At 44.0% G+C, this 26,019-nt stretch overlaps 1 protein-coding gene across 1 annotated transcript in view; it reads right to left on the minus strand.

Annotated features, from left to right (window-relative positions):
- Window positions 1–25,680, minus strand: part of LOC119972412 (protein FAM92A-like) — a 43,780-nt gene extending 18,100 nt beyond the window's left edge. Inside the window, 6 exon segments of the mRNA XM_038809042.1 lie at window positions 5,346–5,450; window positions 6,722–6,727; window positions 9,153–9,254; window positions 15,671–15,739; window positions 18,309–18,543; window positions 25,401–25,680. Of these exon segments, the coding sequence (XP_038664970.1) occupies window positions 5,346–5,450; window positions 6,722–6,727; window positions 9,153–9,254; window positions 15,671–15,739; window positions 18,309–18,543; window positions 25,401–25,435 (552 nt within the window). The 5' untranslated portion in view covers window positions 25,436–25,680.
- Window positions 25,681–26,019: the final 339 nt, after the last annotated feature.

Here is a 26,019-nt window from a genome sequence, read left to right on the forward strand (position 1 = left end):
AAAATATCCCTTTTATAAAATTAAATGTAATCTAAATCAAGTTATCCCATAAAATGTACAATGGCATTATACATAATTAGTAAGATATTAATTCAGAGAGATTGTTTAAAATGGTGGCATACATCTCAAAAGTGCTCAACATATATGGCTGATCACAAGGCTAAATTTAAATTGAACAAAGTTCATGCATGGTGAGCTTTAGTTCCCAATTATAGTTTTGTACTATGTGCATGGTCCTGAACAACATACAAGTCTTTTATTTTCTGCCAGCTGTGGATTGCATAATTTATTCATATGTGGCGAAACCTGAATTATCTTCAATGCCACAAAAATTATTTCATGAAGATACAGTGGAAGAATTCACTCAGTTGGCTTCACGCAGATTACATCAATTCTCTCTGGACTGCTTTCTACGCCATCAGCATACAAGTATTCATTTTTGATGGGGAAACTCGCATAGATAGTGATACATAGTGCTACCTTACCCCAGGGAACCATCGCAAGTCTGCGTAGAACCAGTGAACAATCTTTTCCCCAACAATTGGGCGGCACGGTAGCACAGTGGTTAGCACAGTTGCTCCACAGCTCCAGGGTCAATTCCTGGCTTGGGTCACTGTCTGTGCATAGTCTACATGTTCTCCCCATGTCTGCGTTGGTTTCCTCCGGGTGCTCCGGTTTCCTCCCACAGTCCAAAGATGTGCAGGTTAGGTGGATTGGCCATGTTAAATTGCCATTAGTGTCCAAAGTGTTAGATGGGGTTACTGGGGTATGGGGATAGGGTGGAGGTGTCGGCTTAGATAGGGTGATCTTTCCATGGGCCTGTGCACTCGATGGGCCGAATGGCCTTCTTCTGCACTGTAAATTCTATGTTCTATGTTCTAATTTGAGTTTGAAATTGTCAACATTTTTTCCTATTTCAGATCAAGTAAAATTAGTCTTGCTTGAACAATTTTTCCACAAAACGTCAGAATTCAAAAAGGAGTCAGCAATTCAGCAAATAGTAGCTTTAACAAGAGCAATTATGCAACCAAAAATGCTCCTCAGCATTCTGAAGAACAATGTAAAAATGAACTTGTACTGGTAATGAAAATTGCCATTGTCCCCGAGGACTATAGGCTGCTCTCGCCTTTTGAGTTGACTGGTGGTGATTTAACCTGAGGGTCACCACACCTCAGGCCAAAGTTGAGAAAGCGGGGACTTCATGTACAGGAATTGAACCTGCGTTGCCGCAGTTGCTCCACATCATGAACCAACTGTCCACCAACTGAGCTAACCGACCACCGACATTGATTGATATTACCTAAATGAACCACTGAATGTCTTCTGATATAAAGGAGAAACTAAATGGCATGACAAGATATCATGTTTTAAAATGTTTACTGATAACTAAAAATACTATTGACTAAATACGATTTTCTTTTTATTGCTGAAAAAATACATGTCACAGCATCTGTGGTGAGACAAACAGAATTAATGCTTTCAGTTATATAAGACTCTACCTCTGAACTACTTCCCCAGTCTCTGATCTGCTCTTGATCATAGAATTTACAGTGCAGAAGGAGGCCATTCGGCCCATCAAGTCTGCACCGGCTCCTGGAAAGAGCATCCTACCCAAGGTTAACACCTCCACCCTATCCCCATAACCCAGTAACACCACCCAACACTAAGGGCAATTTTGGACACTAATTTTGGACCTCTTGTAGCCACAATATTTATATGGCTGGCCCAGTTCAATTTCTGGTAATGGCAACACCCAGGATATTGATAGTGGGAGATTCAGTGATGGTAACACCATTGAATGTCAAGGAGTGATGGTTATATTCTCTCTGATTGGAGATAGTCATTGCTTGATACTTGTGTGGCATGAATGTTACTTTCCACTTGTCAGCCCAAGCTTGGATATTGTCCAGATCTTGCTGCATTTGACCATGGACTGCTTCGGCATCTGAGGAATTGTGAATAGTGTAGAACATTGTGCAATCATCAGCGAACATTTTCACTTCTTCTCAATGTATCAACAAGTGCATGCTCTGGCTACATGGTGACCTTCAGGAACGGTCCTCGTCCATGTTTGATCTGATACCATGAAAATACATGGGAGTTGATGCTGAGGATTCCCAAGGCAACTCCCTCTTGACTGTGCAGGTTAGGTGGATTGGCCATGCTAAATTGCATTATCACTGTGCTGCCACCATGCTGGTGGGACAGAACATATTCAGGGATGGTGATGTCTGGGACACTGGGGTAATTTTGAAAGTGTTGGTCCCGGCAGGAAAAACAGGGAGAATTCCACCGGTGCTGATGGTGGGAAAACACACTACATATTCAGCCGCTTTAACCACATTTCTTTGCCCCACGTGATTCACACGTGCTTGTGGTGGCTTGCCCGTTTCACTCGCTATGGGAAACTTAATCTCTGTAATTGGTGGGGTATTCCTTTTAGACCCCTCCCCAGCATTTTCCATATCCAATCGGTGGGGTGGCTGCCAGGAACACGGCACCATGTTTCACGGAGGTAGGTCTCACCAAACTTCTGGATGGTGTCAAGCTGAGGTGTGATATCCTCTACTTACGATCAGTCAGACGTCCAGCAAGCACGCTCACCAGCCCCGCCTGGGGGACAGTGGTCACAATAGTGAATTCCAGCTCACCCCATAAGAGGATGGGGCGACAGTGCCTAAAGACGAATGACCTTCTTCATGCAGTAAGGCTAAGTCTGCCTCTTCATGTCTCCCACTGAACCCCTTAACACACCCATCACACTTCCATGCTGATCTCTCTTCCAGCCACCTCACGGGGTCCCAACACTTGTGATGCCAATGCACATCACCCCACAGCCCCCCCATCTCCTGAATGGGGTGACTGATGAGTGATTTCACCATAACGCCTTGCATTTGGGGCCACATCAGTGTTGCCTCTGTTATGGAGACATGAATATTAGCCTTGGAGTTCAATTCCTGGAGGCTCGGCTTGAAAGGTAACAATTAGGCACCAATCAGTGGCACACTCGTGCATTGCAATGCTGACAAAACTGGCACAAATAGCTCGTTAAGGAAAGGTTAGGGAGCTGATTAGGCAACCAGCTTCATCTTGTCAAAGGCAAGGCACATTTGATGCACATGAAGACTGCAATTATCAGTCAACTTCACCCTTAGATAGAGCCCTCATTCCCCCAGCTCACATGGGATGCAGATTAGAGCCTTCCAACTTGGGACAACCAGCAAACAATCCTTGACAGCCTGGTTCCATAATCAGTGGCCTTGAACTTCCACACAGCTCATGCCCTCAGGCTTTAAAGTGCAGCCTGAGTGTGGGGGGTTATTCTGACTGCATCCATCCTCCTCCTTGAGCGAGGGCATTCAGCCTTCATGAGTCTGGGAACCCCCTTTTCAGAGTCCACGACTCTGCCCATGCAGCTTGGCATCTCACGAGACCTCATCCAGGGACCTGATTCCCTGTGCTGATCCTGTGGATTCATCTGCTCCCACGCACTTTCCAGCTGCCACTCTAGTAAAACAATCCCTCAGCGGTGATATCCGCACAAGCCCAGCAAGGGGGACACGGGAAGCACTGCCTGCAAGCCACCTGCCAGACCCTTTAAACCTAGAGATTCACAGCCATGAAAGGCTGCTAAGATTGTGAGCAACCCCGCCTTCGCCTCCTAATGCCAAGATTGAATCACCCCAGGCCCGGGTTGCACTAATCTGGGTCCCCCAGGTCTTCTCCAGCTCCCCCTCTGCAATTGGCAACTTGGAGGGTGATTGTGACCAGAGCGGTCACCTCCGATTTCCCCTTCTGAGAGGAGGTCACCAGGTTCTCGTTTTTATATAGCTGTTGTAAATCGCACCAGTGCCCAATGAATATTCAGTGCTGGGGTGGGGGGGTGAGAGAGAGAAGAATCCTTGCGAGAATGCTCGCTAATTTGATGTTAATGTATTTAACGGAGGTTCCCGACCTTCTGTGGCGGGATTCTCCTTATCTCAGTGGCTGGGGCCCAGGAAAATCAGAAAATGATTTCCGAATCTCAACATATTTCCCCCCGCTTTGCTGTTCTCACTGACGGCAAATGCAGGTTGAAAATCACCCCCATTATCTGTAAAGTATGGTTATGAGAATATGATTGTCAGGCTGTTGCTTGACTAGTTTGTGGATCAGCTTTCCAAAATTTGGCACTCGCCCCGATGTTAGTAAGGAGTACTTTGCAGGGTCAACTGGGCTCAGTTTTCCATTGATGTTTCCAGTGCCTGAGTCAATGTTGGATGATTTATCCGATGTTATTCCTTGTAGACATTCTAGTGTTTTGATACAACTGAGTGACATTTAAGAGGATGTTTAAGAGTCAGCCACATTGCTGCAGGTTTGGAGTCTCGTGTAGGCCAGACCAGGTAAGGATGGCAGGTTTTGTTCCCTAAAGGACAGTAATTAACCAGATGGGTTTTTACAACAATCAACAATGGTTTCACGGTCATCATTAGACTTTTAATTCCAGATTCTAATTGACGGAATTCAATTTGAACACTTTTGGCCATGTCAGTTTTATTGGTCAGTGACTTCCCCTTGTGCATCTTGGCAACATCCACACAGTTCGGGAAGTCCATGCTGTTACAGCCAGAATACAAAGTTAAATTGACACTCAATTGAAATGTAACATTTTAATTTGTTCATGAGATGTGGGAGTCGCTGGCTGGGCCAGCATTTATTGCCCTATCCATAAGGGCACTTAAGAATCAACCACACCCCCTACAACCCAAAAATGTGTAGAGTAGGTGGATTGACCAGGCTAAATTGCCCTTGATTGGAAAAACTAAAAAAAGAGTCAACCACACATTTCTGTGGGTTTGGAGTCACATGTAGGTCAGACCAAGTGAGGACGACAGATTTCCTTCTCTAAAGGACATTAGTGAACAAGTTTGGTCTTGATGGCAATCGACAATGGTTTTATGGTTATGATTAGGCTTTTAATTTCAGATTTTATTTTTTAGCAAATTTAAATTTCAGCAGTTGCCATGGTGGGATTCAAACACGGACCCCACAGCATTATCCTGGGTTTCTGGATTACTAGTCCAGTGACATTACCACTACGCCACTGCCTCCCCCAAATATATTTAACCATCAGACCCAACACCATCAAGTTAGTTTCGTACTCACTTATGAATACACCGTTGTTAAATACAGAAGAGTGTGGAAATATGTCAAGTTCCTCAAGTCATCACTTTTTTGGGTCAGACCTGAACACGTCCCTCTTTGGCAGATAGAATTCCACCCAAGGTCCCAGGATTTCCCCTTCAGGGTATTGTCTAAATCCTTATAGCAAAAGAGGACGAATTATTTTTATATTCATTTACCTTAATATCCTTAATTTTTTCTTCTTCAAAATCATCAATGGTTTCTTCCAGCTGTCGTGAAATTCGAGTAGTATCCATTGTGACTCTTTGTAATTCAGACTCTGCCTATTAGAGAGGACAGTAAGAAGTCTTACAACACCAGGTTAAAGTCCAACAGGTTTGTTTCAAACACGAGCTTTCGGAGCACGGCTCCTTCTTCAGGTGAGCAATTAGAGAGGAGCAATTCAAAAACTAAAATATGTTAATAAATCAATAACTTACTTTGGATAATACATGCAATTTTGTTTCTTATAAATTTAGAGTACCCACTTAATTTTTTTTCCGATTAAGGGGCAATTTAACGTGGCCAATTCACCTACCCTGCACATCTTTGGGTTGTGGGGGTGAAACCCACGCAAACACGTGGAGAAAGTGGAAATTCCAAAATAAAATAATTATTTAAAATAAATAAACTCTTAAGATAGTGAGGAAACCTAGGCTGTTCAAATCATTCCATTTAAATGCCTAAACAACAATCTAATCCTCATACACTTATTTACATCATATAAAATTAATCTTAGATCCTAGGCCACACAAAACAAGCTTTTTTATCGAGAGCTGCATTTCACTGAATTTGGGCTTTGGTATGATTGCTTTATTAAGTCTGTAAATAATGCAGCAGTCCCAATTCTTGAATAAACAGAATCTGGCCTCCTCTACTGGATGCCTGATTTGCATTATTTAATCTGGCCTACAACACAGTAAAAATTGAACTGGAAGATGAGCATAAATCTATTTTTATAATTGAGGACATTTAATGCTCAATTTACGTTCTTTCCTGTTTAATTATCAAATAATGAAATTAAAGTATAGAGGAAAAAAATATTTTATTAAAAATGGTATCATCACTGGAGACCAGTAATCCAGGGACCAAAATCAGCCTCTGGGGTCTGGGCTCAAATTCCATCATGGCAGATGATGAAGTCTTAAAAATCTGGAATTAAAAATCCATGAAACCACTGTCATAGAAACCCATCTGGTTCACAAATGCCCTTTAGTGAAGGAAATCTGTCATCCTTACATGGTCTGGATTCACAGCAATGTAGTTGGCTCTTAAATGCCTTCCGAAATGGCCGAGCAAGACATTTGTTCAAGGGCAATTAGGGATGGGCAATAAATGGCCCAGCCAGCAATGCCCACATCCCATGAATTAATAAAATAAAAATGCCTGGCGCAGGAAATAGATAAAAATGGATTTAATTCTCCATATCGGGATTCCTATTCAAATTAGCTTGAGACCACATAATGTTGAGATTAAATAAACTTTCAGAGGATATAATTTCCCTACATTATCATTGATATTCCACAGGAACTGCAGTTAATATTCAGGCACAAACCTGTGTCTGTCTGATTGTCAAGGAACTAATTTTTCTCGAAATTCTTATTAATAGTATTTCAGAATATCAACGATAGAATTCTCCTTGTTGGAGCAGAGTTTCAGTGGAACTGAACTTCCAACCCCAATTCTCCCCATCCCCACCTCCAAAATCATTTTTCTGGGTCAAGATAATTTCACATGCATGTCTTTCTGTTGGGATTCCTGCTGCACTGCAGAGAGCACAAAATCCTGACAGGGCTGCAGCTAGGATGCTACTTTATGAAAAGATGTGGCAAGGAAACTGAAAAGGGGAGTGGAAAAATAATTCCATCAAGACTCCCACAGAAGACCTTGATTTAGATCAAGACTTGCAGCAGGTAGAATGAGGCCCAATGTGAAGAGTGAAATCAGAGATTGGCAATACATGTTAGCCTTGCCAGCGATGCCTATATCCCATGAAAAAAAAAGATATAAGGTTAGTACAAGGATGGTTTATAATTCTGGTGAACCCATGCTTCACCTACTCAAAGGCCAAAAATGCATCAACAACAACTTACTGTTATACAATGCCTTTAACTTAGCAAACATCCACAAGGTACTTTACAGGAGTGTTATCACAAAAAAGTGTTATAACGTTACATAAGGATATATTAGCACAAATGATCAGAAACCTGGTCACAGAACATAGAACAGTACAGCACAGAACAGGCCCTTCGGCCCTCGATGATGGGCCGAGCATTGTCCGAAACCAAGATCAAGCTGTCCCACTCCCTGTCATTGTGGTGTGCTCCATGTGCCTATCCAATAACGGCTTGAAAGTTCCCAAAGTGTCTGACTCCACTATCACAGCAGGCAATCCATTCCACACCCTAACCACTCTCAGAGTAAAGAACCTACCTCGGACATCTCTCCTATATCTCCCACCCGGAATCTTATAGTTACGCCCCCTTGTAACAGCTACACCCACCCGAGGAAATACTCTCTGAACGTCCACTCCATCTATCCCCCTCATTATCTTATAAACCTCTATTAAGTCGCTTCTCATCCTCCTCCCCTCCAAAGAGAAAAGCCCTAGCTCCCTCAACCTTTCCTCATAAGACCTATCCTGCAAACTAGGCAGCATCCTGGTAAATCTCCTTTGCACCCTTTCCAATGCTTCCACATCCTTCCTATGGTGAGACGACCAGAACTGCACACAATACTCTGCAATGTATAGTTGCAGCATAACCCCGCGGCTCTTAAACTGAAGCCCCGTTAACAAACGCTAACACACTAAGCCTTCTTCACGGCTCTATCCACGTAAGTGGCAACCTTCAGAGATCTGTGGACATGAACCCCAAGATCTCTCTGATTTGAAACTGTGTACGAGTGTTAGAGGAGGTGCCTGAGCGAGAGGGAGCCTGAGCAAGGAAATTATGATGAACCTTTATGTAACGTTAGTTGGGCCTCAAGTGGTGTAATTCTTCCGAGTCCAATTCTGGGCACTACACTTTGGTAAAGAAGCATTAGACAGGGTGCAGAAAATAATCATGAGATTTTATTCAGAATGAAGGCCATCAGTTATCTGGATAGATTGGAGAAGCTGGGTTTATTGTCAAAGGTTGACAGATTTAAGAGATGTTCAAAGTCATAAGGTGTCTAGACAGAGTAAAAGAGCGAAATTATCCCATTCGCAAAAGAGTCAAGAACCAGAGGACAGACCTAAGGGGAACGGCAAAAGAACCAAAGGGGATAGAAGGAAAAACATTTTAACGTAGTGGGTGGTTAGGATCTGGAATGTACTGCCTGAGATGATGGTGCAAACTGATTCAGTCATTGCTTTTTAAAGGAATCTGGATAAGCATCCGAAGATAAAGAAATTGCAGGATGACATCGAAAAGGAAGGAAAGTTGGACTTGTTAAATTGCTCTTGCAGAGAGCTGGCATGTACTGGATGGGCTCTGTGCTGAACCATTCTATGAATAGATATTGTCGCTTAGAATTTCTTTAAAACTCCATTTAGAATCATAGAATCGCTAGAATGCAGAAAGAGGCTATTCATCCATCGGGTCTACACCGACCCTCTGAAAGAGCACTCTATCTAGGCCCACTCCACCCGCCTTATTCCAGTAAGCTAACCGACACATCTTTGGACACTAAGGGGTAATTTAACATGGCAAATCCACTTAATCTGCACATCTTTGGACATTTAAGAAATGAATTGAACGCAAAGTGTGAGATCCTACACAGGTTCAATTTGCAATTTATCAAAATCAACTTTATTGCTAGGCCCATATCTTGTAATTCTGTTGAGAGCTTTCTGTTTATAGGGGAAAGGGCCAATCACACGATCTACTGTGGAAAAGAGAAAATTTTGCTTTTGAGGTCCAACAGTTACCCCGTTCACCACTTATTGTGTAACAGTGCTCTGTACAAAGCACAGACATACAACCACTGTAAATTAAGGATACAACAACTTGTCGGTCAGAAGGATTTCTCTGGCGCAATCTCTCCACATGGGCAATTTGCCTTGATTCACGTCTTATAGCACAAGAAGCAACCTTGAGGTCTTCCTGTGAAAAAGATTTAAAATATTAAATAACTTGACAATAGTAGATTAGGTAACACAAATTTAATTTTGAGAAATTATGTCTACCATCAAACCGTTTATTTGCACCTACATGTTCAACATTGAAGTTGCCTTATACATTAGTTACTAAAAAAAACTCCAATTTTTCTTCTTTCCTTTTACACATTGATGGCCCTAGAATTCAAGTCTGTTGATAGCTTATCTAAACAGCTACTTGTATTGCAAAAACATATCGACAATAACTTGCATTTAAATGCATTCTTAACAAATAGCACTTCATAGAGATGCAAGAGAATTGGACACAGCCAAATTTAAAAGCTACAATAATGTTCAAATGTTTAAGGGTCTTGAAGGAAAAATATGGGTTTTAACAAGGAATTTCCAGTCTGTGAGGTACATGCAGTTAAAGACAATGCTGTTAGTGATGGGGCAAAGGTGGGCAGAAAGAAACAGAGGCACAATCCATAATTAGCATCTAAAGGACGTGATCAAATAGAACATCTAAGCTGCTACTTGCACCTGTCTAGCATGCATCCTCTGATCTTCTTCCACACCTGCATTTAGAAAGATATAACCACAGAAAACTTACAGCTGAGCACAAATAAGGACACAAATATTGATTAAAATGGTGCAGTACAGTTTTAAGTGGTTGCTAGGGAGGTTGCTTTCCTTGGTTGAACAAGCCTAAAATGGTGCAGAGAACTCTGAAGATGGGTAACTCGCATCGTAAAGTACATAACGTAAAGGGGGTAGCCCGCTCTTGAAAGGCCTACTTGAATCTGGCACTGTTCAGACCTTTCTAGATAAGAAAAAATAAACTGTATAAACTTGTGCAGCCTGGTCACATCTTTCAATGTGCTTTCACACTGGAATTTTGGCATCAGATCTCACTGTCTAATAATATGCAATCTAAGTACCAGGGCAGTTCCAATCACCGTTCTAACATCAGTGGTAGGGAAAAATTCTGAGGGATAGAATTAATCTTCACTTGGAAAGACAAGGATTAATCAAAGATAGTAGGCTCGGCCTTTTTAGGGGGAGATCATAACTAACAAAAACAGAAAATACTGGACAATTTCAGCAGGTCTGACAGAGAGTAGAGAGAACTGTAGAGAGAAAAGGGAGTTAACTTTGAGTCTGGACAACACTTTGTCAAAGCTGTCAGACCTGCTGAGATTGTACAGTATTTTCTGCTTTTGTTTCATAACTAACAAATTTGATTGAATTTTGAGGAGTTGGCCAGGTATGTAGATGAGGACAATGCAGTTGATGTAAATATAAATGATGGAATTAAGTTAAGGCTTTTGACAATGTCTCACACAATAGACTGATCAAGAAGGTAAGAGCCCATGGGATTTAGGATCCAAAATTGGCTTTGTGACAGGAGACAGAGGGTAATGGTCGAAGATGCTTTTGCGACTGGAAACTTGTGACCAATGGTGTACCGCAGGGGTTGGTTCTGGGTCCCTTACTGTTTACAGTGTACATCAATGATCTGAATGTGGAGGGGGGAATGATCAGAAAATTTGCAGGTGACACTAAAATTGGTGGTGTGGTAAATAGCGAGGAGGAAACCTTTAGACCAGTGTTTTTCAAACTTTTTTTCCGGGGTCCTTTTTTTACCAACCAGCCAACCTTCGGGACCCAACCCGGCCGACCTTCACGACCCATGCCGACCGGCCTTCGCGACCCATGCCGGCCGACCTTTGCAGCCCTCGCTGGCCAACCTGCGCAACCCACCATTTTCTCTTCCTTATTTGTTGCTGACAAAAATGGAGGAAATGGTTTTGGGACCCTTTGGCCCCAATGGTACCTTTGGCTCCCCTGAACTGGGAAAAAAAAAGGGCTGCGACCATATAAAAAAAGTTTTGCACATGCGCACCGATGATCGGGCACACATGCGCAGTGCAGCCAAATTTTTAAAAATCTGTTCCTGGCTGTTTCAAAGGCCGCTCGCAGCCGGCATTATTAAAAGCCGGCTACTGCGGCTGTTGCACGCAGATTTGCGCGATCGGGAGCGCCGCGACGGACGGATTCGCGACCCTCCTGACACCCACCCGTGACTCGCGCCCCTGAGTTTGACAATGCCTGCCTTAGACTACAGGGTGATATGGACAGGCTGGTCAGATGAGCAGAACAGTGGCAACAGAATTTACCTGAAAAGAATGATGTGATGCATTTTGGTAGGATGCTAGGAAGCACAGAGGACGAGAGGGATCATGGGGTGCATGCCCAAAGATCCCTGAAGGCAGCATGTCAGGTAGACAAGGTAGTTAAGAAGGCATATGGAATGCTTACCGTTATTAGCTGCGGCATGGCACATCAGGGCAGGGAGGTTATATTGGCGTTGTATAAAAGGCTCATTAGGCCTCAGCTAGAGTACAGTGTGCTGTTCTGGTCACGACTCTATAGGAAGGATGCAATTGCGCTCGAGAGGGTGCAGAAGAGATTCACCAGGATGCTGCCTGGGGTGGTTTTTCCTCCATTTTTGAGGCTGGGTAGGCTGGGGTTGTTTTCTTTCGAGCAGAGAAGTCTGGGGGATCCTTATTGAGGCAGACAAAATTATGAATGATGTAGATAGGAAGAGATTTTACCCCTTAGTAGAGGGGCAAATAACCAGAGGGCATAGATTTAAAGTAAAGAGCAGGAGATTTAGAGGGTATTTGAGGAAAAACTCTTTTACCCAGAGGGTGTTGGATATCTGGAACTCACTGCCTGAAAGGGGGCATACAACATTTGACAGGATCCCTCACAACATTTACGAAGCATTTAGATGAGCACTTAAAACGCCTTAGCATACAAAAACCAAGTGTTGGAAAAAGCATTTTAGAATAGATAGGTGTTTGATGGCCAGCACAGACAAGGTGGGCTGTAGGGCCTCATTCTCTGCTGTAAAACTATGACACATGGTAACGTTCACGGTGAATCTTTTTTGTTCAAACTGAAACAATTGTGCAAGAAGGTCAAATGTTCTGAAATCTAACCGTATATTGATATGGTTTACAATGCTCAGGGCTCCATCTAGTAGCAGAACCAAGTAATGCAAAAATATAATTAACATGAGCACATGAAATATAAAAGGATGGAAATTACTGAGGCCAAGGCTGTTCGTTCCTCAGCTTTCAATAGGCAGAAAGTGGAAAATTAAAATTATTCATACAGTCCATGAAATTGTAACACAAAGCTAAAGTTAAATTGATGCAAAGTGAACATGCTTCAATAGCTGATGATTCGCAAATGATTCCAATTAAGAATGCTGCCGCCGTATTTGGCCAGCCCAGATGTAACAATTGTTGAATGTTTTTAAATTAAATGCTCCCTTTTTTTGAGAGCTTACCCCCAGCCACCTGCATTTTCCACTCGTGTCTGTTTGGCAGTGTTTGCAGGCAACTTGAACGACAAGGGCAGCAAAAAGATAGGAATGCCATCACCTACAGGTTCTCCAAGCCACACACCATCCTAACTTAGATCTATGAAGAATTGCTGGACCAAAATCCTGGAACTTTCTTTATTGAAGCACAATGGGTATACATACACTCATGGGTTTCAAAGGTTCAAAACACTGCTCATCACCACCTTCTGAAGGGCAATTAAGGGTTGACAACAATGCTACCCTTGCTAGCGACACACTCACATCTCATGAGCAAATTTTAAAAAAGATTTATTATATTTTTAAATGAATTAGATAACACAATAGAAAACCATATATCCAATTTCACAATGACACAAAGACTGATGGTATCTTAAATGGCTTAAATGGGAGCATAAAATTACAAAGTGGACAGTGACTGTCAAGACAGTGGGCAAAGCTGTGGCAGATAGATGTCCATTGCAGGTGAAGTGTGAGGTCAAAAAAGGAGGTCCATGAACAGTTTAAATACTGAAATTAGATGTGAGCTCAACTAATAATTCTAAATCTGAGATTGAGAAAGTTTTGCAAGTTAAGGGTATTAACAAATATGGAGAAAAGACCATGATCTTGAATGGCAGAACATGCCCGAGAAGCCGAATGGCCTACTCCTGCCTATAGATAAAGTCACATTAATTTTGACCAAGACAAAAGTGCAGGCACAAATACTGGACCCAAAACATTACCAAGAAAGAAGGGACTTGCATTTATAAAATCCACATGTTTGCAATATATGACTTTAGCTCCCAATTATAGGAACTGATCATTTTATAGACTTCAAAACAAACTTATTTAATTTTGAGATTTGAATTTTTTATAGCCAAAGATAAAAAGGAAATTTATAGTAAAGTGTAATGCACAAAATTAAGCATCAGCACTTTTGCCAGTGTTCAGGACGCTCTCAGAATAAATCATGTGATTTTAATTGCTCTTTAGGCTTTCCTTTATGTTGAGTTTCCTTTAATTTAAGTGAAGAAATGCTGAGTATACTTACAACTCGTATTACAATAAACTAATTTTAAATTCTAATGTATAACTTGCCTCACCTCCAGTTATGGACACAAATGTATTTAGAGCTATTTTTGATTCGAAAACAACCCTGCGACTGTGTCATCTTTTGATAATTTTGATAATGAAAACAAATGTTATTTACATGACAAATAAGAACTTAAGAAATAGCAGTACGCACAGGCCATGTGGCCTTTCAAAACTGCTCTGCCATTCACTAAGATCTTGGCTGATTTTCCACCTTCCTACATGATTCCAATATCTTTTAATTCTCTTAGTACCCAAACATCTAGTAATATTAACTTGAATATTATCTTCAACTAAGCAGCTACAGCTCTGTGGGATAGAGAATTTCAAAGGTTCACAACCCCCTTAGTGAAGGAATTTCTCTTCTCAGTCTTAAATTGTCCACATTGTTTTTATGAGATTGTAATCCCACATTCTAGATTCCCCAATAGAGGAACATATTCACATATACCCTGTCATGCCCCTTAAGAATTTTATGTTTCAATGAAATCATCTCTCATTCTACTAAACTCCAGGGAAAAAAAGAACTGAGTAAGGAGACCAAAACAGCACCAAGTACTCCAGGACATTCTGAATGCTCCCTGAACAGGTGCTGGAGTGTGGCAACTAGGGGATTTTCACAGTAACTTAATTTGCAGTGTTAATATAAGCCTTCCTGTGACAATAATAAAGATTATTATTATAGATGTGACCCCAACGCACTATATAATTGTAGCAAGACAATTAGCTCATATTCTAACCTCTTGGTAGCAAACATTATAATTTCATTTGCTTGGAGGTACTGCTGTGATTCACATATAAGGACACCTAGGTCCCTCTGCATGTAAACATTTACTAGTTTCTTACCACTCAAACATATTCTGCTCTTCTACTTTTCCTACCAATGTGGATAACTTCACACCTTACCTCATTACCATGTTCTTGCCCACTCACCCAACCTATTGCTATCCCTTTGCAGTCTTACGGTATCCTCTTCTCCGCATACTCTTCCAACTAATTTTGTATGATCAGAAAACTTGGATACATTACATTCAGTTTCCTCATCCAACTCATCAATATAGATTGTAAATAGCTGAGGCTAAAGTAGTACCCCACTAATTAAAGCCTGCCAACCCAAAAATGCCCTGTTTATTCTGTTGTACTGATTTAAAAAAAATTGTATTTTTACTTCATATTAGCACAGGGGCTGCAAATTACTTGTGCAAATCACAGTACTAAGGTGTATTAGCGCTCAGCATTACAATGACAAAATGTTAGTAATCGCACATTAAGGCAAAGTTATCACGGTAGCTGCAAGAAAAAATGTTGAATATGTTTTCACTTTATTAAAAAGTGGGAAATTATTCTTTGACAGCACTAATCACTATTTTTGATTAATTTTATTTGTGGAATCGTGCAAGAACTCTCTTCTCTGCAAATCATCAGCAAATGTTAGATCCTCTTATCTGAGATGCACTGGAACAAATTGATTTTGGTTTAATTTTTGAAAATCTGCATAATCAATTCAAAGACTCCCTTCAAAAAAATGTAATGAAAGAGACTCATTACCTGATATCACTACTAGATTTGATCCATTTTCATAGTAATGGGGATGTGGAGTACGTGGTAGATGTTATTTAATCATAGAATCCCTACAATGCAGGAGGCCATTCAGCCCACTGAGTCTGCACTTCTCCTCTGATAAAGCACCCTACCTAGGCTCAATTCCCCGCCATATTCCCGTAATCCCACCCACCCCGCAGACACTTTAGGGCAGTTTAGCATGGCCAATACACCTAACCTGCACATCTTTGGATTGTGGGAGGAAACTGGAGCACCCGGAGGAAACCCACGTAGACACAGGGAAAACGTGCAAACTCCACACAGTCACTCAAGATCCAAATGTTCATAAACATATTGTTGAGATGAACTCTTATCATTCCTGCTACAATGATCACTATGCATGCTCAACATACCTTTTTCAGCCTGGCAATTGAACCATATTTCTTCAGAGGTTCGACAACTTTGGCTTCTAGCCTTTCAACCTACACAACCAAATAGTAAAATATCAAATGTTTAGAATGGTATGTAAAATGGCGGTCATTGGAGGTAGTTGACAATTTCACAGAAAAAAGTTCTGACACTGGCGAAGTTATTCACAGAATGTTCCACCCCTCCCATCCCCCAAGAAGTTTGTAATGAATTGTAGCCAGCCATTATATCTGTGTATTCTACAACTGAAATCATATTAGTTTGGGCACTGCACCTCCAGTAATACAACAAAAAGATCACTCATTATTTTCTGCTACACATCCTAGAAATTCACTTGATTGAGTTAACCATGCCGACAAGTCAACAAAGGTGAGCATGTTCGAGACCAATAGCTTCTCCCTAATGTACACTGCTACTTCAGCAAAGCAAGTAAAAATGCATTTAAGAAGTTTGTGAAACTGATGGTTAATTTTTGCATCTGGATATTTCTTTTGAACATTTTCCAACCACCATATAAAGCAGATTGCCTCAGTGTTTCTAACATTGATGTAATGTGATTGGTTTGCTTAATTAGTACATAGATCAAATTATTTTTAGACTTAAAAATGGTATTTAAACAAACAATTAATTCCCACTGATAACAACATAAGGAAATGGAGGTGCAGCCAGGATCCCCTTGGCTAGATCATCTTAGAAGGTCCATCACACTATCAATGGATGATTTTAGAATTGAGACACTTTTAAATATTACAAGAATGCAGCTAATGGCAAATAGTATATTTACCTGCCACCAGCAGTGCATATTAATACAAATGGTCGATGAGTCAGTTTTTTGTAGGTCTACCTGACGTGCAATCAGAACAATAACACCCATGTTGGTTTTTCAAAACCTATCAAACTGATATAGTACATGTACATCAGCATGGCTTATACCGAGTTGCAAAGTGGCTTTGTGATGCAAGCACAGATACACACACTCAGCAGCCTCCCAAAACCTCCATCTTATTCCAAAATGGTGCAATTTCAAGATAGTGAAATTATACATGGAATATTTTACGTCTGTCTCTCGGGAGGGCAGATGAAGTCTTGGTTCATTGTTTTCTCTCAAATATGACACTTCCAAAAATATAGTATACCTTTAGTATTGTACTAGTGTTAGTCTGGATTTCTTGCTCAAATCTCTGGAATAGCATTTAAAATTCACAACTTTCTGAGACAGAGGCAATTTGCTACCAACAGCCACAAATGGAGAAAGCAGAATAGTAGGAGGTGGAGAATATAAAGATAAATCTAAACAAGGAGAGCAAAGGACTCGATGTTTAACATGGGTAATGCAGTCAAAAGGGAGAAGAGATCAAAATATTGTGTGTGATCTGGTCCTTGGATCAGTTGAATTTGGTTGATTTATTGTCCATGGTTGCTTTAAATTTCAAGCGAGTACAGCTTTAAATGCTGTGCAGGTTTTAAAGATGTCACTGCAGGAACCATCTTTCAGAGACTCCTCGCACTTGTTGAATTTTGGCAGACTTCTATGGTGATGGCAGACCTGACCTCTTTGGGTTTAGTTTTTGTAACAATCTGTTAAATCAATGATTTTGGGCCTTTCCAGCTATATCGCAGGATTTTTGAGTGTTTTACAAATGATCTCCCAGCTTTGGTTGAGGTTTTTAAATCTCCTGCTTATTTTTTTCTTACAATACGCTCTGCTGCCACAGGGCGCCGATTTTAAACCCCAGCTGACCATGGTGCTTATGGAAACAGTCTGCTCTACCTTTTTACAAAAATTAAGCTTTTTAAACTGGTCCTGGTTTACAGCTGAATGTTTTGTTCACCCTGCTCTGTCCTTATGATTTTGTGGTCCCTTGCAATGTATCTCGATGAGATATTATGGAGTCCTCAGCTGCACAACGGAATTTCTTTTCCTTCTGACTGTCTGCTACTAATTCTACAAGGCAACCTCTTTCAGGTGATCTCCCTGTGTGTCTTCAGTTCAGATACTTTCAGTCAGGTCAGAATGCTGCTCCTTTAATTTTCCAGCTTTTGAATTTCTGCTCGTTTCTCTGAGATTCTGATTTTTTTTTAAAGCTGCCATTGTTGTATGTTTAATAGCCTCACAGAGCGGTTCTGAGTCTTGTTTGGTTGAACATTCTGGGTGGGGTTCTCCGGTCTGTCAGCCGCGTGTTTCCTGGCAGGCCACTGTTCACTGGCGGAGGGGGTTCTCTCTTCCCGCCGCTTGTCAATGGGATTTCCCATTGAAGACACCCCACGCCGCTGGGAAACCAGCAGGCTGGGATGGGCTGCCAGCAGGATAAATGAATCCCAACGGCCAGAGAATTCTGGCCAAAGTATTTAATGATAACACATAACAATGTACATATATGCAGGGTACAGCCCAAGGCAAACAAGAGCTAATTCCATGATTGCTTCTACACAAGCCTCTCTTCAGTCCACAACAACTGACTCGAGGTTTCAGGTCGCTAGTCTCTTTGAATCACACTGTGGGTGATAATGTTTCCCATTTCTATAGTAACCCTTGCTATGCAGATGCCCTTATACTACAATGTACCGCTAAATGCAAAAAATTTTGAGAGTGTATGCAAACAAATATTTTTAGCCACTCACCTCTGCATGGCGATAATCTTGAATTAAAGCAAAATGATCGGCAAATCCATTCAGACCATATTTTAAATTAGGAGTTTCGGTATCGGAGTATTCTCGGAGTTCTTTAACCAGGAGGTCAGCCTTATCACGTAGTCTTGCAGTTTTCCGTGCATACGCGGCAAATAAGCTGCACAACTCACCAAAGTGTTTTTCTACATTTACAACAGTACTCTGAATATATTTGATTTGACTGTCTCTGAAACAAAATCAAGGTTTTATTTTGAATTAATAGAACATTATGAAGCATTTAGAGATTTAAATTATCAGAGAGGATCCCTTCTACTGCTTGCTACATGGTGTGATTAGCACATCAGGGGTGCGATCCTCCAGAAAGATTTCAAAGTGTGTCAGCAAGCAGGAACTGCTGCGAGCTTCCCGGCGCTCGGCCAAGTGAGGCTGGCAACTCTATTCAACGTAAATTGGTCCATTTAGTGAGGCCCCACAGGTTTCTCACCAAAAATGAAGGCTCGTCTACTGATTCATTGGCTTTGCGCTCACCAGCCCCCCCGCTAACAAGGTCGAGCAGCACTTAAACAGCACTTGCTCAGTCAACCCCAGTCAGCTCGCAACAATGGCGCCGAGGAGACCAGCCCTAAGATTCGGGGATGCAGACCTGGGTGGGCTCCTAGACACAGTGCCAGCCAGGAGAGATGTCCTGTTCCCCCCAGGGTCCCGGCAGGTCAGCCACAGGGCAGCCAGTGCGGCCTGGGATGAGGTGGCGGTGGTTGTAAGTTCTGGAGTGTGACCAGGAGGACTGGCTTCCAGTGCCGAAAAAAGGTCAACGACAGCATAAGTGAGTAACACCCATGCTAGACCCATCCCTCCCATTGACCACATGCCCATTCCTCCAGAGGTCTTCCAGCCAACGCTGGCAGCCCATCTCGGTTGGCATCCTCTCTAGTCTCCCAGGATATCACCTCAGGGGCTTTTCACAGTAACTTCATTTGAAGCCTACTTGTGACAATAAGCGGTTTTCATTTCATTTCAGAGCGGAGCCCAGAGGAAGACACGATCGAGGCTTCACAGCAATCATCCCCACCCTCCACCAGCACAGATACACGGGCCTCGGTGGGAAACAGTGGTCAGGCTTGTGGGGCACAATCTGGTGAGCATCACACAGCTACTAATGTGTATCAGGTGATGTGGAGATGCTGACATTAAAGTCCAACAGGGATGCTTCAAACAACCAGCTTTCGGAAGAAGGAGCAGTGCTCTGGAAGCTAGTGATTTGAAACAAGCCTGTTGGACTCTTAACAGGGTGTTGTAAGACTTCTTACTGTACATCAGGTGGAGGCCGGAACCCCCAGGCGAGACAGCAGGTGGAGGTCTGCTGGCTCCCAAAACCCAGCTGGATCCCAGCCTGATGGAAGTGGTATTCCCAGAGCTGATGGAGACAATAGGATGTGGTCAAGTAATTCAGAGGGAGATGCCAGTGACACTCCAGCTGATCCATAGCCGATTGGAGGAGTCCCAGAGGCTACAGCGCAGGAGATTCTGCTGGCAATGCGTGGCACCGAGACCAACACTGCTAGGGTGGCAACCTCAGTGGAGGGCCTGATGCACGACATCAGCACCATCAATGAAGGTTTTGAACATGCCGCACAGTTGATGCCAGCTATGGCTGAGGGTCTCGGCAGAATGTCCAACTCATTGGGGAAGTGACCCAGTACCATTCTGACCTTGATGAGGTGCTGTGGGACATGTCCTGCTCTCAGATGGGAATGGCCAAGGTGCTGCACAGCATGGCTCAGTCACTGAGAAGCCTTGCCTGATGGTGCAGGCATCAGGAAGGCGCCATGGACGGCAGAGCCAAATGATGCAGGGGCAGTCGGGGCTCAAACCAACTATGAGCACCAAGTGGGAGGAGGGGGCATTGGGTGGCAACCCGGACCCGTCCCATGGAGTGCCGACGGTGGCCACCAGCTCCCCCGTGTTCCACCCCTCTGATGAGGCCCTGTCTCACAGTTAGCACCTGGAACAGGGCAGCATGGCTGTGCATGTGCCGCCGACAAGTGCGCCAGAGCCTTCCGGCGCCAGAGCCCCAGATGACACCTGCCAGGGCATCGAAGATCCTGGGACAAGGTAAGCAGCTGGCTGCCTCCATCTTTGATGTGCACCCTGGGGACACACCTAGACATAGAGCTAGGAAGGCCAAACACATCGAGGATCACTGAGGGCACCAGGGGAAGGGGTTGAGGGCAATAATATCAGGAGAGAGGTGAATTTTAAAACACATTAAACACCCTTGACCACAACCAGTATAACACCTCGGTCACGGTAATGCGGGCCGACCTCCGAACCCTTGGCCCATCTCTCCAGGTATCTCCCCCTCCCCTGGGTGTTCGGATTTGGTCTGCTGTGTCTGTGGTGCTGCCTCCCACAGTGTTCAAGCACAGCGTCCATGCATCGAGGTGCCATTAGGATGCTCCGTAGTGACTCCCACATCCTACATGGCTCGCTCACCTACATGAATCCACTTGGGTTGTGTGAAGTGCTCATTTTTTTTTTTTTAAATTTAGATTACCCAATTATTTTTTCCAATTAAGGGCAATTTACCGTGGCCAATCCACCTACTCTGTACATTTTTGGGTTGAGGGGGCGAAACCCACGCAGACACGGGGAGAATGTGCAAACTCCACACGGACAGTGACCCAGAGCCGGGATCGAACCTGGGACCTCAGCGCCGTGAGGCGGTTGTGCTAACCACAAGGCCACCGTGCTGCCCATGAAGTGCTCATTTAACCACGACTGCCAATTCTCTATTAGCAATAGTCTTCATCCGCACGGCCAGAGACCTCGGCAGTCAGTGGGGATCATGGATGGTCGACGAGGCAGCATAGAACATAGAACGATACAGCGCAGTACAGGCCCTTCGGCCCACGATGTTGCACCGACATGGGAAGTCAAAAACTAAAGGCCATCTAACCTACACTATGCCATTATCATCCATATGCTTATCCAATAAACTTTTAAATGCTCTCAATGTTGGTGAGTTCACTACTGTTGCAGGTAGGGCATTCCACGGCCTCACCACTCTTTGCGTAAAAAACCTACCTCTGACGTCTGTCCTATATCTATTAACCCTCAATTTAAGGCTAACGTCCCCTCGTGCTAGCCACCTCCATCAGCGGGAGAAGGCTCTCACTGTGCACCCTATCTAACCCTCTGATCATTTTGTATGCCTCTATTAATTCACCTCTTAACCTTCTTCTCTCTAACGAGAACAACCTCAAGTCCATCAGCCTTTCCTCATACGATTTTCCCTCCATACCAGGCAACATCCTGGTAAATCTCCTCTGCACCCGTTCCAAAGCTTCCACGTCCTTCCTATAATGAGGCGACCAGAACTGTACGCAATACTCCAAATGCGGCCGTACCAGAGTTTTGTATAGCTGCAACATGACCTCATGGCTCCGGAACTCAATCCCTCTACCAATAAAGGCCAACACACCATAGGCCTTCTTCACAACCCTATCAACCTGGGTGGCAACTTTCAGGGATCTAGGTACATGGACACCGAGATCCCTCTGCTCATCCACACTGCCAAGAATTTTACCATTAGCCAAATATTCCGCATCCCTGTTTTTCTTTCCAAAGTGAATCACCTCACACTTCTCTACATTAAACTCCATTTGCCACCTCTCAGCCCAGCTCTGCAGCTTATCTATGTCCCTCTGTAACCTGCAACATCCTTCCACACTGTCTACAACTCCACCGACTTTAGTGTCGTCTGCAAATTTACTCACCCATCCTTCTGCGCCCTCCTCTAGGTCATTTATAAAAATGACAAACAGCAACGGCCCCAGAACAGATCCTTGTGGTACGCCACTCGTAACTGAACTCCATTCTGAACATTTGCCATCAACCACCACCCTCTGTCTTCTTTCAACTAGCCAAAATCTGATCCACATCTCTAAATCACCCTCAATCCCCAGCCTCCGTATTTTCTGCAATAGCCGACCGTGGGGAACCTTATCAAACGCTTTACTGAAATCCATATACACCACATCAACTGCTCTACCCTCGTCTACCTGTTCAGTCACCTTCTCAAAGAACTCGATAAGGTTTGTGAGGCATGACCTACCCTTCACAAAACCATGCTGACTATCCCTAATCATATTATTCCTATCTAGATGATTATAAATCGTATCTCTTATAATCCTCTCCAAGACTTTACCCACAACAGAAGTGAGGCTCACCGGCCTATAGTTACCGGGGTTATCTCTACTCCCCTTCTTGAACAAAGGGACCACATTTGCTACCCTCTGGCACTATTCCTGTAGCCAATGATGACATAAAAATCAAAGCCAAAGGCTCAGCAATCTCTTCCCTGGCTTCCCAGAGAATCCTAGGATAAATCCCATCAGGCCCCGGGGACTTATCTATTTTCACCTTGCCCAGAATTGCCAACACTTCTTCCCTGCGCACCTCAATGCCATCTATTCTAATAGCCTGGGTCTATCTTTTTCCTGAGTGAATACTGACAAAATGTATTCATTTAGTATCTCGCTTATCTCCTCAGCTTCCACACAACTTCCCACCACTGTCCTTGACTGGCCCTACTCTTACCCTAGTCATTCTTTTATTCCTGACATACCTATAGAAAGCTTTTGGGTTTTCCTTGATCCTACCTGCCAAAGACTTCTCATGTCCCCTCCTTGCTCGTCTTAGCTCTCTCTTTAGATCCTTCCTCGCTTCCTTGTAACTATCAAGCGCCCCAACTGAAACTTCACGCCTCATCTTCACATAGGCCTCCTTCTTCCTCTTAACAAGAGATTCCACTTCTTTGGTAAACCACGGTTCCCTCGCTCTACCCCTTCCTCCCTGCCTGACTGGTACGTACTTATCAAGAACACGCAATAGCTGTTCCTTGAACAAGCTCCACATATCCAGTGTGCCCAACCCTTGCAGCCTACTTCTCCAACCTACACATCCTAAGTCATGTCTAATGGCATCATAATTGCCCTTCCCCCAGATATAACTCTTGCCCTGCGGGGTATACTTATCCCTTTCCATCACTAACGTAAAGGTCACCGAATTGTGGTCACTGTTTCCAAAGTGCTCACCTACCTCCAGATCTAACACCTGGCCTGGTTCATTACCCAAAACCAAATCCAATGTGGCCTCGCCTCTTGTTGGCCTGTCAACATATTGTGCCAGGAAACCCTCCTGCACACATTGTACAAAGAACGACCCATCTAATGTACTCAAACTATATCTTTTCCAGTCAATATTTGGAAAGTTAAAGTCTCCCATAACAACTACCCTGTTACTTTCGCTCTTTTCCAGAATCATCTTCGCCATCCTTTCCTCTACATCCCTAGAACTATTAGGTGGCCTATAGAAAACTCCCAACAGGATGACCTCTCCTTTCCTGTTTCTAACCTCAGCCCATACTACCTCGGAAGAAGAGTCTCCATCTAGCATCCTTTCCGCCACCGTAATACTGTCCTTGACTAGCAGCGCCACACCGCCCCCTCTTTTGCCCCCTTCTCTGAGCTTACTAAAACACCTAAACCCCGGAACCTGCAACAACCATTCCTGTCCCTGTTCTATCCATGTCTCTGAAATGGCAGCAGGCAGGGGCTGCACCAAGAACAGGTACACACGATCCAGTGGTTGGCATGCTGGAGCCACACAGGGTTGTCTCTGCCCTCCCTTCCCATGGCGACCCATTCAGCCCCCCCACCCTCCGCTGAGCACTGGGGTGGCAAGTCCAGCATCCCCGAACTCTGCCTCTGAACAAAGATGGCTATTCACCTTCTTGGTCCCCTACAGAAGCCCTTCCATCAGGTTCACGTTTTTCAAAGGGAGTACTAATCGCGCCAGCATGACTACTTGCTGGGGAGGCCAATGAATGACAGGAGGCTGTTGGATATAGGGTAGCTCCCGTTAATTGTATGGAAATAGGGCTTAAGTGGTGATAATTGATTTCTCACCACGCTGAGGGGAGATCCCGATTTCGACTACAGGAGCTGGCTGGTTGCATCGCAAACTGTTTGGCATCTGTTGCGACATTCGCTTCTGGCCTCTCCCGCTGTTCACCGGCCTCGTTTCGCTCGAGCGGGAGTGCAAACGAAGCCAGAGAATCATGCCCCAGATGTCAACTTGATGTCCCATCCCCTGCGTGTTTTGATTTGGTCTGCTGCGCCTGTGGTGCCTTTTCGGGTTTCTGCAGAAATTCAGATGACTGCTAAGTGTTAGAATTTAGTGAATGGAGTGGAGGGAATATTGAATAAAGCAAATCAAGTGGCCCTTGCTCATTTTTTCCCCCACCCACAATTCCATCCAATTTTAGCAGGCATCAAAGTTTCAGTACACCATTTAGCATCGAGGGAAGCCCAAAATATTTTGCCTCATTCTCTTGTTCGAATTTTAGAAAAGAACTGTGTAAATAGATGTTATTTTCCATTTATTTGCGTCACAATCTCCCACCTCCACAGAATTCCCAACTTTTTCTTTCTTATCTTGCGTTAGATGTGTTGACCTTGGGTCAAAGAATTGACTAAGAAAACGTGTGAATGAACACAAATTGTCTAACTGGCATTTGGGGAGGGGACAATGTAAACACACAATAAATATTACAACTCGTAAAGCTAAAGCTTGGCACTGTTTTGGGGAAAAGGTTAATCTTATTGTCATTAATCGCACCCGTAAGAGTTTGTTTGTGTCTGGCATAATTAGATCAGCTCCTATTTGGGGAACTTGACAAAAGCAATGGAAACATCATATCGTGTTGTGCCCCTGATTTCTGGCAATCAAAATGAATGAGTAGAAACCTTGACGCTGCATTTCCCAGGTTCTTACACTCCAAAAGGGCATCGAGGCCGAAATACAAACATCAAATCACCCTCCACAAGCGGGTGGGTTGATTGTCATATCAGATTATTTATTACTGCGTTCCGATACAAACAAACCATTGCGTTTATTTATTTCTAACCATGACTGAACATTGCAGATCCCGAAACCGCGGGCCAAGTCTAGGCCTTGAATGGAGCCTCGCACTTTCCTAACCGACGAAGACCGAACTGGTCCCAATGACGACAGCCTTACCTGGCTCGCGTGTCCTGATCACGGGGCTGAAACATGACGGTTCTCACGCCCCCTTCAGTCGTTGAGACGCGATGGAAAAGGCGGCCGCCCCCGGGCCCATCAGTCGGAGCCGGAAGGAGCCTGCGCCATGAATCAACCCTCCCTCAGTCAGTGCGAAGTGGCCCCGTTACCATAGCAGCCGCCAGAGGCGCGCCCCTCACAGTCGCGCGTTCCGCCGTGCCCAGCGTCCGGAACGCGCCCCCAGCCCCTTTCCTCAACGTCCAGCGCTCCCGCCGCGTGACCTCAGTGCCCACTGTCCAGAGTACGCCCCCAGCGTTCCTCAGTACCCACTGTCGGCAGCGTGCCCTGAGTTCTTTAGTGCCCACTGTCCAGAGCACCCCTCCAGCCGCACGTTCCTCAGCGCCCAGCATCTGAGCGCGCCCTCCCCTCCGCCGCGTGTCCTCCCCTCCGCCGCGTGTCCTCAGTGCCCACCATCCGGAGTGTGTCCCCCCCAGTCCCTGACTCCCGGACTGGGCACCCAGAATTACAGAACGGTTACAGATCTTTGTGTCTGTACCAGCTCTCTGCGCATTTCATCCAATACCAATCCCCGTCTTCTCCCCTTAACCCTGCAGATTGT

Source organism: Scyliorhinus canicula, chromosome 10, assembly GCF_902713615.1.
Source record: "Scyliorhinus canicula chromosome 10, sScyCan1.1, whole genome shotgun sequence".
NCBI lineage: Eukaryota > Metazoa > Chordata > Chondrichthyes > Carcharhiniformes > Scyliorhinidae > Scyliorhinus > Scyliorhinus canicula.